Raw genomic sequence first — 17,402 nt, forward strand, 5'->3', positions numbered from 1 at the left:
AACACGTGCAGAAACCACTTTATTGACCAGTGGACCCACTATTAGTCTCATCTGTTCAATCCAAGTTCTTAAGTCACCAAGGGTTGAGACCCATTGGCTACCCTGACCTGGCTGCTGTTGCACGCTGACATCTGCTAGGAGCCACAGGTAAGGGCTAAGTGCAGGATGGGGACCAAAGGCGGACAAACTACCCCAGAAGGAGCACAGCAGGTAGTACCAGAAGTACTACCTCTCCCCTAACACCCCATTTAAAAAGATAGAAAAGTAGATGGAGCTACTTTAGATTTCCATTTATCCCAGATTGATAGAGTAGCATGAACAAAAGCATTTCAACATTGGGAAGGTCTAGAACCAAAGCAAAGCCAAATTAATTTTTCCAGACTGGAAATATTATAAATATTATATAATTGCCCCCATATCCCAACCCTATAGAAAAAGTGAACTCTTCAGTAGCCCTCTGCCGTTTTCCTTGGATAACTTTAATGCTGACCTATCCCTCCATTTCATAAAGGCAAAATTGTGTGTTCAATTATTTGGCTTTCTCAGGTTTGCTATAAAGCAAAGGCTTTGTAGAATTGGATTAATTCAAATCTTTGTGTGTTTTAACATGAAGCATGTTAAAACTTAACGTCTCTAATACGAGAGAGAGATCTTGCCTCAGAGAGGGAGAGCCAATTTTGGATTTCACCACTGCCGTACCACCTCTGTGGCCCTCTTGACCAAAACAGCCCAAAAGGTGGTGTGCTGGGAACAGTTCAGGCATGTGGTGCAGGAGAACTGATGAAGGCTCGGATCCAATGCCTTCTCAAGTTCTCAGATCCCAGACATACCATCATACCCAAGAGAAATCTATGCTCGCTCTGCCAGGCTGGTCAGCAAACCAATGGAGTTCGCAGAGCACGTTGTGACACTGCCAGATAGAGCATATGTGTTTGCTATTTTCAATTGTAAAACACAATGCTGAACATAAATAATCATCTTTCTACTTAAAAAAAACAACATTTATTTTCTCATTAAATGGATGCCTGGGTTGATTGAAAGGATAGGGATGAGCAAGCTTTGGCTAGGATGTACTGCTGTTGATAAAACTAATAACAATTCATGAGATGTATTGTCAAAGCGTTTGACAAAGATAGTGTTGGCGGTACTATAGAATATGAGATGTTGTGGGATTTTTTTAAAAAAATAAACCTACACTGTTGGAATTTACTAAATAAGTTTTTTTTATTAATGAAATAGCACAGTGGTTTGTTTTTTTAAGTGCAAGCCCTCATAGTTAAAGATATAAAACGGCAATTCCATGGTTGTATAGCACGACATAGCTCAGAGCTGAGATTAGAGAAACCCTGTAGAGTGGGTAATACTTGAGGGCATCTACAACTAGAAAAGTATGTGAATTTCGGCATGGGAGGAAGGAAGGATCTGCTTTAAATTTAGTGTAGGGTCACTGAATCTTAATGATAGATTAAATAGGGGAGGTGGAATAATGAATAGGGGTATGCAGTGTGTAGCACTAATACTAGAAGTCTATGCTTTGCAGTGGTTATTTAATGTCTTTTCCCATATGTTTCTGAATAGAGCAGGTTATGGCAGGGATGAGCTAAGGAATAGCTTTGTTAGTGAATAGTTTAAATGGAAGTAATTTTTTTTTATAAAGAATTCATTCTATGAATATAGTAAGACAGCTTGTTAGTCGCTTAATAGGACAATGTAAGAATACTTAATACCACAGACTTTAATGTTCATTATGAAGTATATTTATAATTAGGTGTAATCTGTATGAGAATGTGTGGTGGAGTTAAACACTTTACTCTTACAGTCTATGATAATAATAGATAGTTATAGCTTTGAAAACAATAGACCTTTAGGTTTAAGTTTATTTTTATAACCTTGGTTACAGTTGCGCTAATTTCCACCTATCTTGTGGAAGTTAAGGATCTGACAAAAGTAGACTGAAAATTAGAATGGAAAAGGCAGCATTATTGAAATATTGACCAGCAACGAGTCCATGTACATGTAGTACATGTCAATGGTGTTTGTATGAGCAGTGTGTTTGTTTATGGTTTATCACATATGAATAGCTTGCGTGGGGATGTAAGAGTGTGATGGGAATAGCTACTCAGAAACAATTGTGCACAACCTCCCCCTGTACTTTTAGATGCTACTTATGAACCTACTAATTTAATATTACTATTAAATTATCATACTGTATTAAAGACGGAACCTAAAAATTGATTGGGAAATCTCTAAACACTTGAACTATTGAACATCTGTGAATGTTCATTTGAGATTTTTCTATATAATGAGAATAAACCTCTGCTTGGAATGGCTTGTTTTGGCATTCTCTGCTTCATTATTATCTTGGCTTATTCCAGACACAAATTAAACTGCTCAGTCAAATAATCTCTCAAGGTCGTTTTTTTCCTGCCCTCGCATACTTGATCTTATTTGAGAGGCTCTGAGTGTTTTCTGCTATGAGGCTCAAAATTTCTGTCAAGTGTTCCACTCCATCACAGTGGTTCAGCTACCTTAAGAGAGCTACTCAGATCCGTTCTACACTTGAGGTCTTACATGATGTCAGGTGTGGGGCAGATAAGGGAGGGCAGGGCTTCAGAGGAGCAACTAGGAGCTTTAAGTGGGTTCCCAATGCTCCTTTGCTGGAAGAAGGTGTGCTTCCAACCATCCATCTGTTGAGCTGAAAGAGGGAGATGTGGTTTCCATTTGATAGAAACTGCTTCTCCTTCTCAGCACTGCTCTTTGAAGCTGCCCTTGCTGATCTGTTCAACTTACGGTGTCCAAGATTAAAAGAATCAGGGTGGGGGGTTCAACTGTTCCCCATGCTGCTTCCCGCATTGCTGCTGTGGGAAGCAGAGATAAGTTTTTCTCCTGTTTTAATCTGAGCACATTCTTCAAACCCCTAAGAAGATTATAATTCAAGGACAGTCTCATAGAGTTCCACATGTGGTTGGACAAAAGTAGACTGAAAATTAGAATGGAAAAGGCAGCATTACTGCCAAAATTCTGAGATGTTTGCCTTGTGTGTAAATCTCGCGGACAGAGAGATAGTGTTTACATTTTTGGAAGAGATGCACAAAGGTAATCTGACTTCTGGTTAGAAGAAAAGTACCCCTAGCATTTCAGGTCTCTCCCATTCCTCAAAACAGTCAGTCAAGCCTTTTTTCAATTTGGTTCCTAGCTGATCTTTGTATGTTGTATCTACAATCAGGTGGTTAAAGGAATGGCAAAAGAATGGATTTACCCACTTCTTCACTGCATGTTTATATCAGTGAACTGGGGATCCACATGTATGTTAGTGATGGTATCAGGGAATCTGGATATAATTTTTTATTCAGCTTATTGTTACCCAGTTGTGTGATAGTTACTGAATCAAACTTAATTTGTCCCCCCCTTTTAAATTAAAAAAGAAACACAGAGTGTTATAGTTAGCTCCTTGTCATGCAATGTGGAATGGACATACTACTCAGCTCATATTAAGCCCCAAGTTAGAGTGTAGAGAGGCAGCAAAAAATCCTAGGCCAGCCTGATTCCACTAAAATTGTTTGCTGGAATTGGGTTTGGTTGGCTCTTCAGTCACTCCTTGACCAGATCTCTTGTTCCAAGGCTCTTTTAAACTGTGTGGACAACCTCTAATTATAATTCCTGGGTCACTTCTCTTGCATGGTGTCTGGAAACATGCCATGTTGGCCTGCATCACAAGTCACGGAAAGTAAAATTATACAGTCAAACCTCGGTTTTCGAGCATAATCCGTTCCTGAAAATTGTTCGACTTCCAAAATGTTCGACAACCGAGGTGTGGCTTATGATTGGTTGCAAGAGCTTCTTGCACCCAAGCGGAAGCCGCATCAGATGTTCAGATTCCAAAAAACTTTGAAAACCAGAGCATTTACTTCCAGGTTTTTGGCGTTCCGGAGCCGAAACATTAAAAAACGCAGCTGTTCAAGAACTGAGGTATTGCAAGGCAGGATTACTTAAGATGTGCTCTCTTTGTCAGCATTTCTGTTTTTATCTATAACGTGTGAGACCTCATTTTTTAATGTAAAGTCAATGAGATGATAGTTTAAACTATTCATACACATTTAGATGCTGCAGTACTATACCATTGCTGCAATCAATGCAATATCACTATTTTTGTCCAGATTTTACAGAAAAGCTTTCATGTCTGTTGCAGGGGATTGTCTTATGGTCTTTTAAACATTTCATTCTCATATCTATCTATCATCTATCTATCTATCTATATCTATCTATCTATCTATCTATCTATCTATCTATCTATCTATCTATCTACCGGTATCTATCTATCTATCTATCTATCATCTATCTATATCTTCCTAACTCCAGGGATACAGCTTATCCAACAACTCTTATGTTACCAGTATTGCAGCCAATAAACACAATTTGAATGCCCATAGATAAAGGAACACACACTGCAGGCTTACACCAAACTGCTGGCCCATACTTTGTCAAGCTGGAAAATGTCACCATATGTGCCAAAGTATCTGGCCCGTCCAAACACATGATAAACAGCTAAGTGTCTCCAAACATGTTCATTCATTGTCAACGTTAAGAATTGTGTAGTTTGTTCTCATTTCAGCTCTAGCAAAACCTGTTGCATCTGCTGAGTTATTGTGGTAACTCTGCAAGATTTGAGAACAACATTATAGACAGCATTTTGTTAAGCATTCAACTTGTCTTCCTTTGCGAGTTGATCACTTTCAGTATTGGTAACTTGTAGCATCTCTTGCGACTAATGAAATGCTTGGCCCTCCACCTAAGAACAGGATTTGAGAGCATAGTGGATTTGGAACATAGTGAGCATTTTCTCCCTTTTATATAACCTTGCCAAAGGGAAAGGGAATATGGAAACCTTGCCACTGTGTATCAGGTGCTGATGCTCTCCATTTGGCTACTGTGGAAAATGGTATGCGGTCTAATATAAGGACTCCTGTTCTGCTGTAAGTACAATCAGCAGATATGATCTACTGTACTAAGGAATGCTGGAAACTTACACTGAGTCTTTTGGCTGTGAACGTTTTTATTGCATATTGAAATACCATTTATATTAGGTTGATGGATGTCAAGGCATGGCTGCTGGACATGTAGTAGGTATTGCCTGATATACTTATTTATTCTTACTCTGATATATTCTCATACTTCTTTTGTTTCTTAGAAATAGTGAGGTCACCATCCTCCAAGATCGTAATGGCCACTCACATTATACAGAGCTTATAACCCACCTACTCTCAGCAGCCAGAAGGCTCATAGCCAGACACTGGGGAGACTTGTCAGGAGTAAACATGGACCAATGGTATCAAATTGTGTGGGAAATGGCCTTACTAGAAAAGCTAACCAATAAACTGAAACTGACACAGGGACAAATGGAAGAGGATGCCTTCACCCAGTATGGCTCCCCTTTATCATATAGACAGCCCAGCAAGACAACAACAAGAATCCACCAACAGCATACAAATCAATCTGGCTTACCTGACACAATACCCCCCCCCAAATGCAAACAAACCCTACTGCAGCCAACCACAGACAACCAACCACGCTCTGCCCCCCAATACCTCTCACTACCATGTAATAAACAAATATAAAGAGAACCCACCCAGTTGACGCTGGCACAAAACCCCACACGTACACTATACAAAAGAATATAAGCCTCACCACCCCTCTCCCCCCTCTTCTGCCCCAACCTTAATACTGTACTCAGCAATAATGTCTCACAACAAATGTAACTGATCTGTAAGAGAGACAGTACAACCTGAAAAAAGAGACAAGGCATGTACTTTTTAAACCAAGAAAATATTTAATAAAAAGAAAATTTAAAAGAAATAGTGAAGTCACAAGCAAAGAACCTCAAAAGGATCAAGAAAGTTGGTGGTTTTAAAAATGCTGTCTTTCTGTTTTTGTGCCTCCTAGTGGATCAAGAAGATTCTCTCAATTTTTATTTGACTCTGAGGGCTTTCTCCTATTGCTTCCTTTGAGATATCAGGGATTGGCACCAGAAAGCTACTGAAGGCTGGATGAAATAGTAGCCAATAAAATATTATTTGGAATGAATGAGGGCCAAACTAAAGGTGGGGCAAGAGATGTTGTGTATGGTACTGTGTGAATTCCCTTGCAGGGCAAACAGCAGCTTGGGAGTGATTTCACTAGGGAAAGCAGTGCAGTAAAGAGAGGTTGAGCCCTTTCCCAGTATAGTACTGTCCTCCAGATCCAGATCTCTGTCTCCTGCTGGTTTGTAATTAAAAAGAGTTAGGACAAAATAGGGGAGATCCTATTCACCCTAACTTCACATGTATGCTAATAACGTATGATCTGATGGAGACTGACCCGGATTATGATCTTTGAGTTGTGGCATAAAATTTGATAAAGATACCAGCCTAGTTTTGTGGCAGCCGTAAAAAGAGAGAGGCAAATTCCATGTTAGGAATCATTAGGATTTTCTTATGAGGGGGAAAGGGTTTGGAGAAAAAGAGGGGGACAGAGCAAGAAAAGGAGAAAGTTAAAGTGGGGCTGGTAATCAATGAAACTCTCTCTCTCTCTCTCTCTCTCTCTCTCCACACACACACACACACACACACTGTGATAAAGGGGAGGCGAAGCGAGGAAGAGAGAGAAATATAGAGAAGTCCAAAATTATTATCTTTTCTTTAAAAAATCAAAGTTGAGAAAAAAATGCCAGAGTTGAGTACCATAGTGCATATGGGGCTGGAGTGGGTCTTTGATGTGGAAAAGCTGAAGAAGAAAAATGTCTTGCAACAATTTTTAGTCTTTTGTTTGTCTTGCATGCTACAGTCTTTAAGCTGCAATCCTATGCACACTTCCCATTGAGAATCCCATTGAACTTAGTGGGACTTAGTTCTGATCTGACAAGTAAGGATTTCACAGGAAAATACCCTTGTTGTTTTTCAGCACTGTCCTTTACCCTTTACAAGTGTAACCCTAATCATGTTTACTCAGTGTGTTCAGTGATATATACGTCTTTGCAAATGAGTTTTCAGTTTCAGCCTTAGACAGTATCTTCACAAACCTGAGTAAAGTGGCATTAACACATGCACACAATCTTATGCTTTCTCTCTTTCTTACTTACTCTGTCTCTATCTCAGAAAGAATCCTTGGAACCCACCTGTTCTGTAATACAATCCTGCGTCAATGACCCCTCATCACTCCATTTGTCTGTTGTATTGATCTGTTTGTTTTCCAATGCTGCTGCAGGTGCCCTTAAACAACAAGTCTGTTGGGGGCAGGACATGTGATATTTGAAAGACAGAGACATCCAGGTATACGTCACAGTGCAAACCGTGTTATTCCATTGATGATAGTAAAATAATGTCGTATGCACAAAACAGATAAAGCTGCTCAGGTATTAGTTTGCTCTTGTTCTTAATTGGCTTACATGATAGAAGATGATATTGGATTTCTTGATCCAATATCATCTTATATCCTAAGAAACAGGTATTGGACATTATTATTACAATTATTATTATTATTACTAGAAGATTTATTCATTTAGCATTTTTTGCAGTTTTCCAGACTGTTTATCGGAGAGCCATTTAGACTTGATATTTTTTATTATATTTCCCAAAACGAAGTACTGCAGAACGCCATTTTTTGAGCAACTTACTAGTTTCTTGTGCTAAGAAGTTTTTGTGGAAAAAATTCAGTATTAAGAGGAAATAAATATTGAATAAATAAAATTGGGACCATTGAAGGTTTGAATTTTCAATTTCATGGTGTTGGAGAGTATAATTTAATATTGAATTGTTTTAAAATAAGAGGTTAGATACAATATAGATACCCCAAATATGGCATTACTTATTGAAAATATAAGTTCTGCTCCAAATAAGCATACCAAAATGCTGCTGTGGTCAAATCTAACTCCCCTTGAAATCCCCACATTCAGAATGTTAGCAATGACCCATTGCTAACACTGAAAAGGCACAAATAAAATTGTAGTCCCTTTCTCCAGTTGCTATGTCATCACCTTTCTGGGTAAAAATGCTTTATTTTATCACATTAGACTCTGGTGCAAGGGTAGTTAACATTGTACCCTCCCAATGTTGTGGGCTATAACTCCCATGAGCCCCAACAAACATAGGGCAGATGGGAGTGGTGGTCCAGCAAAATCTGGAGGGCACTGTGATGACTACCTATGCTCTAGCTGATGCCTCATCCGTGTGTGTGTGTGTGTGTTTGGAGAAGCATGTGTCTAGAATGCACTAGTGTTCCATCCAGATTTACACCCTCTACTTTCACTTATGGAGCAAATTCTTCTTTCATGCATTGTTTTAGATGGTGAAAATGATGTAAGTGATGAAAAATATTCAAGTGCAATCTTCTTGAACACTCTTTCTGAAGCCCAACTGTAGCAGCATCACCAAAGCATAATGACTTGGATCTTAACTTTCATTTCATGAGCAGAAAGAATTCCCTTTACACACTGTTTCCTGTTTGTGGGATCTAGTGATTATTCTGTGTACATTGGAGAGTAGAGGTAGAACTTACTTTTTATTTTATGTTCTGGGGTCTGTGTATCCTATGGGCTTGCGGTCTCTGATTCTTAGGGTACTTTCTCTCTCTCTCTCTCTCTCTCTCTCTCTCTCTCTCTCTCTCTCTCTCTCTCTGTGTGTGTGTGTGTGTGTGTGTGTCTCCTTCTACTAGATGACTGTCACACCCTATTGGCTTCTCTGGCTAAATTTGAGAGACCATTCAACATATATCTGTGTCCTGGTTCACATGTAATGCTAAGCCAAACTCCTAGATGCTTTGCTCCTTCCTCCCCCCCCCTTCTTTCTTTTTGCTGCTGAGCTTAGCCATGGTTTGGCTTAGTATGTTGTCAGAACACGGGCTTGTGGTTTAGCTTTCTCCAGAAAGCTGGGTGCCTGGTGTTTTACAGCTTGTGGTTTTCTAAAGGGCTTAGCCATGAGCCCAGGTTTGTTCAACACAACACAACACAAAACCAAACCTTGCTCTTCCCCAGTTTTACTGCTGAGCTAAGTGGCTGCAATCTTCTCTCCAGGAACTTGCACATTTGTTTGTTTGTGCTAAGTTTGACTTAGCATTGTGTGAGCTGGACCCCTGATCTATGTGGCATGTATTCTCTAGGCCCAGAGTTCTTTATAGTTCCTGCTGAAATTGTGTTTGTTCATGTTAAGCCATGGTATCTGCCCTCTTACATTACAAGTCCTATAGTTGTTGGCACAAGCTCTCTCACTCAGTCTTCTACTGCTCTAACACTGCTTCTGATTGGCTCCAGAAAATCTCTCAAGATTTTACAATATCTTGATACCACATATAGAAACAGGCAATAGGTTTTCACAAACTCCTTTAAGCATAATCTATGTTGGGGAACCTGTGACCTTCAATATATTGCTTAACTGTGAGTTAAACCACAGAGCCTAGGGGTCAGCGGTTCGAATCCCTGGGATGGGGTGAGTTCCCGTTGCTCGGTCCCAGCCCCTGGCAACCAAGCAGTTCAAAAGCACGTGAAAGTGCAAATAGATAAATAGGTACTGCTCCAAGCGGGAAGGTAAACGGCATTTCCGTGTGCTGCTCTGGTTCGCCAGAAGCGGCTTTATCATGCTGGCCACATGACCTGGAAGCTGTACGCCAGCTCCCTCGGCCAATAACGCAAGGTGAGTGCCGCAACCCCAGAGTTGGTCACGACTGGACCTAATGGTCAGGGGTCCCTTTACCTTTACAGTTTTTATCACCCTTGACCATTGGCCATGTTAGCTGAAACTGATGAGAGTACAGGAATATCAGAAGGACTGTGGATTCCCCACCCCGATCCACAGTTTAACCCCATTATTAAGCTTGCAGATCCCCCCCTCCATTCAGACCACCAAGCTCAAGTAAAGTCTCTCCCTGCCCCCATGTTTGAGACCTGCATAGATACATATGGGCATTCAGTCTATGTAAAAATATCCCCAGTACAGAATGTATATTTTCATATTATACAAATAAATTTTAAAATCTGTTTAGAGACAGATTTTAAACAATTACACCATTGTTGCATCACTGGGAAAGCAGACTCTTTTTTTAAAAGCATACTGTGGTTAGAGAGGGAGACTGACTTTGGCATCTTTTCAGAACCCATTTGTGAATATAGCCTCAGCAGTTTGTTTAATCAAACATAACCCTAATACATTTTACATGGTACCTCCCAGCTGAGGCTGGTCTCTAACAACTAGTGTATTCTGCAACGAGTTGCTCAACAGATGTCATTCTGGTTGAATAATGAAGCAGAATACTTGTGCGTTGGCTAACATTACTCGAACTTTGATCACTTTTGTTCAGCACATCAGTCTGGCATTGTGCTTTATACCAACATAACACTATAACCAGAGCATGCCTTTCAGGCTTAGAATAGCAAAGGAATGTTATTGAAATCAGTGCAGTTACAGATGAGTGAATGGAAAAAGGAGAATACTGTTTATTTCATAATACTGTGGTGTTGTACTTTGGAATTAGAAAGGAATGTAAGGAATCCAACTCCAGATTTTAGTTATTTTTACTTCACAGGCTTTTTGGAAATAAAACTTTTGGTTCATTAAACTTATTTGGCTGCTTTAGTATTTAGTCAACAAAAAGGCTGATGAAATATTCATAATTATTGAAATTAAATGTATCATGTTTATTGCTGTGATAGAACATTTTTGGGAACCTGGCAGAAAATATTAGTTTGCAGTTTATGCATTATTTCTAGACTTCCCAAAACTAACAGATATTTTAGAAAACACAGCATAAGATTATTATATTTTGGAAACCAATTTGTATTAGTTGCTAGCTGAGGTGGGATGTGCACATTATAAATAAATAACAAATTTACTCATAGCTGATGGGTAGATCTGCCACTCTCACCAGAGAAAGTGGGCCACATTGACTTCTGTGTGTGTGTGTGTGTGTGTGTGTGTGTGTGTGTGTGTATAGATATAGATGATATAGATAAACTGTATTTTCCCATGCATAAGACGAGGTTTTTTTGCTTTAAAAATTAGTTTAAAATTGGGGGTCATCTTGTACACGGAACATGGGCATATTTAAGCATATGTCCGGGATTTTGGCTTGGGCGGGCTGAGGAGGTCCCTCCTGCTGCTGCCCCCCTTTCTCCCCCCCCCGGACTGCAAGCTGGTGACTGGCTCGCCTCCTGAAGCCTCCGCTGGCTCGACCACTGGATTGAGAGCAACTGCTGCCGCTGAGAGCTGCCAGTGCCTCAGTTACCTCTCCTTGCCCTTCTTTCCTTTCCCCCCTCTTCCTCTCTCAGACTCCCACCCTGCCCCCAGCCCGCTCACCACCTTCCTCAGCTCAGTTTGCTCGATAGCATGGCCCGACACACAGCAGCCACTGTTTTCCCATGGCTCTTCCTTGGCATCCTACTTGGAAGCCTGCTTTCCCGCAGCAGCTGCTGCCACTGAGGGGGAGCGTGTGGTACCCCCCCCCAGTCGCTGCCTTTGCTTCTGCACCATGGTGCACTGCATACACCTCATGCTGGAAACTTTGAGGGTGATCGCCCCAAAAAAGATCAACAACTTGCCGCCGCCAATCCAGATTTTCACTTCTATTTTAGGGATTCGTTTTCTTAATTTTGGGTTCAAAAAAATAGGGGTCATCTTATATATGGGGATGTCTTATTCGTGGAAAAAAATTCAGTAGATAGACTCGCAGTCCATGAGATACACCACTGCGGCACCGCCACCATCTGTTCCAGCTCCAAGTTTTACTATGGAAGCCTTGCAGTGCATACATGGTCGTTTCGCCCATTAAGTCCCTGGTTGGCTGGGAGGCACAGGGTGTTCTTGGCATAACAGTGTAGGTTTGGCAGGCCCCTGGCAGGGACCCCCACCAGTTTAGCCCTCCAAAGGCTTGGGGGAAATGTACTGGCTGCCCCACCCCACCCATACTGCATGGGCATGTATGTAGCTGTCAGTAGGTTTCCAATAAAAGGTGGGTGCTTTATGTCCATTGTGTTGTTGCACAATACTATCCAGAAAATTAAACTGCTGTGTGGTTTGGTCTAGACTCAGGCTGATGGTGGGGTGAAAGTTGTTGAGGTTCTGGTGGAATTTTCCAGAATGTTAATTTCTATTTTCTAAATTGTCCGTAGTGGTCTAGTATTCCTAGTATTAAAACCTAATACTGAATTTTCTTCAAATAGGTGCATTTTATTTCAGTAATTACACAAGTTTCTGCAGTTGCAGAATTTCTAAGTAATTACTTAACATTATGTATTAAAATATGGAAGAGAAGCAATATTTGTTGAAAACATATATTTGAGAGATCTTTAAGACCATACTTAAGACCATTCCAGTTGAAGAAATGGAAAGTCAGCCTCAGCCTCAATCCTCGTAATTGCATGCTACATTTTAATGCTCTTCAAATCATCCTTTGAATGGGATCTGATGGAAGTTCCACAGGGGCACTTCTCATATAATGGGTTTAAAAATTCAACATGCACCTAGAGCTACAGAGAACAGTAGCAGGCAGACGTAGGTGCTGCAACAAGTAGGTGTTGCAAAATATCAGTGGTCCTGAACTGTTTGTGTACAGCTAATGATTGCCTGCCATGTGGATAGACCTGCATTGTGTACATACATCAGTAACACGAGAGAGGGCCTTCTTTGTATAGGCGTGCAGACTGTGGATTTCTCTTCTGTCCCCATATGGCTGGCACCAACTCTGTTGAGTTTCCAGCACTAGCTGAAAACTTGCTGATTTGCTCAGACCTTTGGAGGAATTTGCTGAATTACAGGCCATCTTGTTGATTTTAGGGTCCTGTTCTGTTGCTTTATTTTAATATGCATTTTGTTTTGATTTCAATGTAACATACTCTTGACATAACCTGTTCTGGGATTGCCTTGGCAATGAAGAGTGGGTAAGAGAGATTTAAAATAAATAACTGAATACTGAACAACTTCAGTGCTTTCACTTTCCCTCAATTTTGGTACATCACAGCATCACAGATACTAGGACCCTGGACTGTATTTACATAATATTCATGGGGTGAAAAAAAATCCTATGCATGTCAGTCAGTTACGGTTTACTAAATCCACAGTGCCCTTTCTGCTTACACTCGGCATTTTGAATCCATGGAAATATCTTTCAAATACCTTTGTTTAGAAGGTGGTGGTCCAGTTGATGTAGCCTTTGGCTTGGATTGTAGGCGCCTTGAATTTGGGTCCCAGTTCCCATTGAGGTCGCTGTGGTTGCCTTGAGCAAAGTGTCATTTCTCAGCTTGAGTTCCACATTAATATCTGAATCGCTGAACAGGATTGTTTTGAGGCTGAGTGAAATTGTTTGCACATTTTAAATGACCTCACAAAGGGTAAATAGTTTTGACAACAGCAGTTCGCCTAAACAATTTTTTGTTGTTTCTGTAGGTTAAGCGAAATGTGTATGACCTGACTAGTATCCCTGTTCGTCATCAGTTGTGGGAAGGCTGGCCTGCTTCTGCTACAGATGATTCAGTAAGTCACAATTTACTACTTCTTCTTTTTTTTGTACATGTGATGATTTTGTTTTCAGACTCTATGAAAAACACTTCATTTTTACTATACTCCTGTGTATCATATAATTGTGGAGTTGGCCCAAGCTCCTGAAGTTATATTAGTAATTCAATATTTGGTGCTTAACTGTTTGACTGATCCAGTAAAGCACTGAAACATTTATTTCATAAGCTGTTCTGAATAGGTCAATTGAAATGACCAGAGCACAGTCAGAGCACAGTCCAGGATTTCTACTGCCTGGTTTGGAAGGGGCCAGAACAGGCTGTGTGCTTACATTGTGTGGCTTGGGAGTTTCAAGTGTGCCAAGTGAGTGAGAAAGAGAAAAAGCCTCCTTTACGGAGGTGCCTTCATAGAGAACTGTCCAGTAGAAGATGGCTGGCTCAGATATGGGATATGGCTTATATGACTAAAATAACCAATAGAATAAGAGTAAGGGAAGGAAGGCACAGATGGAAGACTTCTTGAAAATGTAGCTTGTTTATTGCAACAACATGGTACAAATACTCCTAATTCATATTACATGGTGGACGTTTGAGCTATAAAGAATCAAATGTGTAACAGCTATGAATGCTTTTTGCTACTCTTTCCATTTAGTAAAATAGGAAGGGCCTTATTAGTGGATGTAGGATGTAAGATACACTTAATGTTGTAAGTTAACTATTGTTTTAGTAAAATTTGGAGTCTTTTTCATTTTTTAAAAGGTGAAGAATAGTAGGACCACATAAATATGATGTTCTGTGACCCCCATTCAGGAAGGACAGCCAAATTCAAACAACATTTGAGCACATGCTCAAGTACTACCTGAAATGTTTAAGGCTTCAGTTCTTTGCATACTTTTCTCTAGTCCATTTTCCAAGGTTTAAAAGTCAATCTGTGACAGGAAGGGAATAGGACTGAAGGAACCTCCTGTCTTTGCTCATCAAAAAAGGAAAAGTTTTACTATATTTGTGCTAGTCATAGGGTCCACTTTAAAAAGGCTTTTGGGATTAGGGCCATAACTCATGTTTTAATCTTACAATAACTACTGCAATGGCTGTGATTTCTTTTGCAACCTGTTGGGAAATGTGCTATCTCCCTGCATTTAATTTATTTAATTTGAATTTTCTTGTTTTTGTATTCTGAGTTCAAAGAATGACCGCACATTGCTGCCCATTTGGCAGAACAGTGCCACACTGATATTTTCTGGGAAAGTAGCTAGTCCTTGTGTTGGAAGTAGAACTGAAGCTTTAGATAAAAACAAACATAGACAAGGTTAATTGCAACCTCTGAAATATATTGGTGTGTTGTCATCTGTTGCTATTTGAGTTAAGGCCAGAAAGGATTTGAAAACCCATGATTTCTAATCCAAATGCCAGCAGCTGTTTGGAAAACAGCCAACAAAAACATAACACCTCCTTGTAGGATAGGATGTCCAGCATGTAAAAAATGCACAAATCTGTTTTTAAACTCTGTTTTAACAAGTGACAATGTTGCAGGTGATATTTTTTCTTTCTTTTCAAGTTTAATGAAACTGGTGATTGTTAAGTCATCTGCTTTTCAGGCAGACGAGTCCAGAAAGCTCCCAGCTTGAAACTACTGCAGCTGAGGCCTGTCAGCTGTGTAAACAGTTCTGAACGTGTTACTCCCAAAAATATAATTAATTTCTATCTGAAATTAAAGCCACCAACTTAATATTTATGAAGATTTAACATTAGCAATAACAGTTAGAACACTTCTCTCTCTTTTGTCATTTATAGACAATTCACTCAGAAAGTTTATCGCCAAATATTCCCCTGTGCCTGATTCCCCCCTTTCTTTTTTAATTCCCCTTCTTTTGGTAATAACTTAATTTTTGGCAGAAAGATGTCTCAATGGTACTACCCAAGAGCAGAGATCTAACTTTTAACAAAGAGTTAAAGAAGGACTTGATTAGAATACTTTTCATTTACATTTTATGCACCATAAGAAATACTTTGTAATACCACAGGAGGTTTTTTCAGTGCAGTTCTCGTTAACCTTTGCCTTAGCAAACAGGACAACTAAATAGACTTCCAATAATTAGATTCCTGTGTAATCGAGTCTCCTATGAACCTCATAAGCTTCAATCTTCTGCATTACCAGAAATGCATCAAAGTCAAGAGCTGTTTTTAAAGCAACGTTACTGCACTTCCCTTTAGAGCAATGGCATGTTCTTCATTTGTCGTTTTAGGCTAACAACATATGGGAAACTGTAAGCAATAACTCTTTCAATTTTTTTATTAAATCAGTATCTAAAAGTCTACTGGTAAGGGAATGTTTTCATGCTGTATCAATTTAGCTGAGAAACAAGGATGTTGAAAGATAGCTAAGATGTTATTTTACCTTATGAGAATGATATTTCGCCCCAGCATCCACAGAGTAGGAGTAACGCTAGCACTGGGAATTTGTAATTGCTTGATCTAATTCAAACACAGTATATGATTTTCATTTCTCCAATTTTCAGATGATCTACCTTTGGGGGGTAGGGATCTCTCTGATTGGCGCTAAAAATATTTCGCTTGCCATGATATTTCTTTTTGTTGTTTGCCACTGTCAGTCAATATGTCAGCTTAATAATGTCTGGTGCAATTAGGGTAGTAACCTCCCAACTGTCTCTAAGCTGTTGAAAAACTATGGGGGTAAAACTATAGGGGCAGGAAATCAGTTGTACACAGTCTGTGAATAAGTTCCATTAGCAGTTCGGGTTTTTAATAGAAACTATTATTGTAGTGAACATAATTGACTTAAAATGGCAACAAGAGCCCCTTTACTTCCTATAGTCTCCTCAAACACTTGTGGCCACTTTAAGACCAAAGGTGGACAATGTAGGTCTGCCTTTGCCAATGTGGTACCTTCCAGATACTTTGGATTACAAGTCCCATTAGTCTTAGCCAGCATGGGCAATGGCCAGGGATGATGGGAGTTGTAGCCCAGGACATCCAGAGGGTGCCAGATTGGGGAAGGCTAATGTGGGACTTGTGGGCCATATCTAGACCAATAAAGCTTTCACCAGCCTCCATGGTCAGTGAGAAATGTGGGTGACTTTCCTACATGCCATTCTACATTGCTTACACTGCCTTAAAATTACGTGAGCCCTTTGCTTCTATAGCCCTGCTAGGTGTTACAGCCCTGAAAGGGCAATGTGACTAAAAGGACTATGGGCCTGAGCCTTGTCGTCATGTGTCTCCTTCTGACTTTCCTGTGCCCAGCTGTATTCCCCCCGCCCCGTGGGATCCCCTACCCATTTGTGGAGATTCCACGCATGATTAGAAAGTGATCTATTTTAAGAGTCAGGTTCCATTCCATTTCAATAAATCAGGGTCACACAGGAGGGTGTGGACCAGCCTCTGTGTACAGAAGCTTCTAGTTCACTGCAGAAGGTGTAGGCTAGGACAGTGCACTCAGCCAAAGAGGCTTATTCGGGGCTGTTCAGCAGTGCCCTCATGCATATGATATTTTCATCATGCGCTAGGACTTCTGTACCCATGAGTGGAACTGCAAGAATTCTGCTTCTCCGATTTTCTAGATCATGCTTGCTGTTTCATGTGTTTCTGGTGAACTGGTGAGCGCTCCAGCAGAAAAATAACACAGTACCATTTCATGAATACAAGACTTTTAAAAAGTTCAGTGTTGATCACATTTTTTATTTACCTGACCCTCAAAGGAAGTCATACAGAGTGAAAAGTTAATGGTTTCTGAATAAGAGTTAATTTAGGAACAGATCTATGCTACTTTTCAGGGGAGTTGGTTCTTGCAGAAAGAAGAGAGAAAATAAAATGCTTTTCTCCAAAAAAAGGAGAAAAAGACTGAGACAAAAGTTAGTTTGAGAGAAGAGATATTCTATTAGGTAGATGATAAAATTAGATAAGTGGCTGT

The 17,402-nt window shown here is 40.1% G+C and overlaps 1 protein-coding gene across 1 annotated transcript in view; it reads left to right on the forward strand.

Annotated features, from left to right (window-relative positions):
• The window catches only part of FAF1 (Fas associated factor 1), a 172,505-nt gene that overhangs the window by 67,860 nt on the left and 87,243 nt on the right, over positions 1-17,402 (forward strand). Inside the window, exon 8 of the mRNA XM_035122849.2 lies at positions 13,404-13,490. Coding sequence (XP_034978740.1) covers positions 13,404-13,490 — 87 coding nt within the window. The remainder of the gene's footprint in view (positions 1-13,403; positions 13,491-17,402) is intronic.

Source organism: Zootoca vivipara, chromosome 7 (genome assembly GCF_963506605.1).
Source record: "Zootoca vivipara chromosome 7, rZooViv1.1, whole genome shotgun sequence".
Classification (NCBI taxonomy): Eukaryota; Metazoa; Chordata; class Lepidosauria; order Squamata; family Lacertidae; genus Zootoca; species Zootoca vivipara.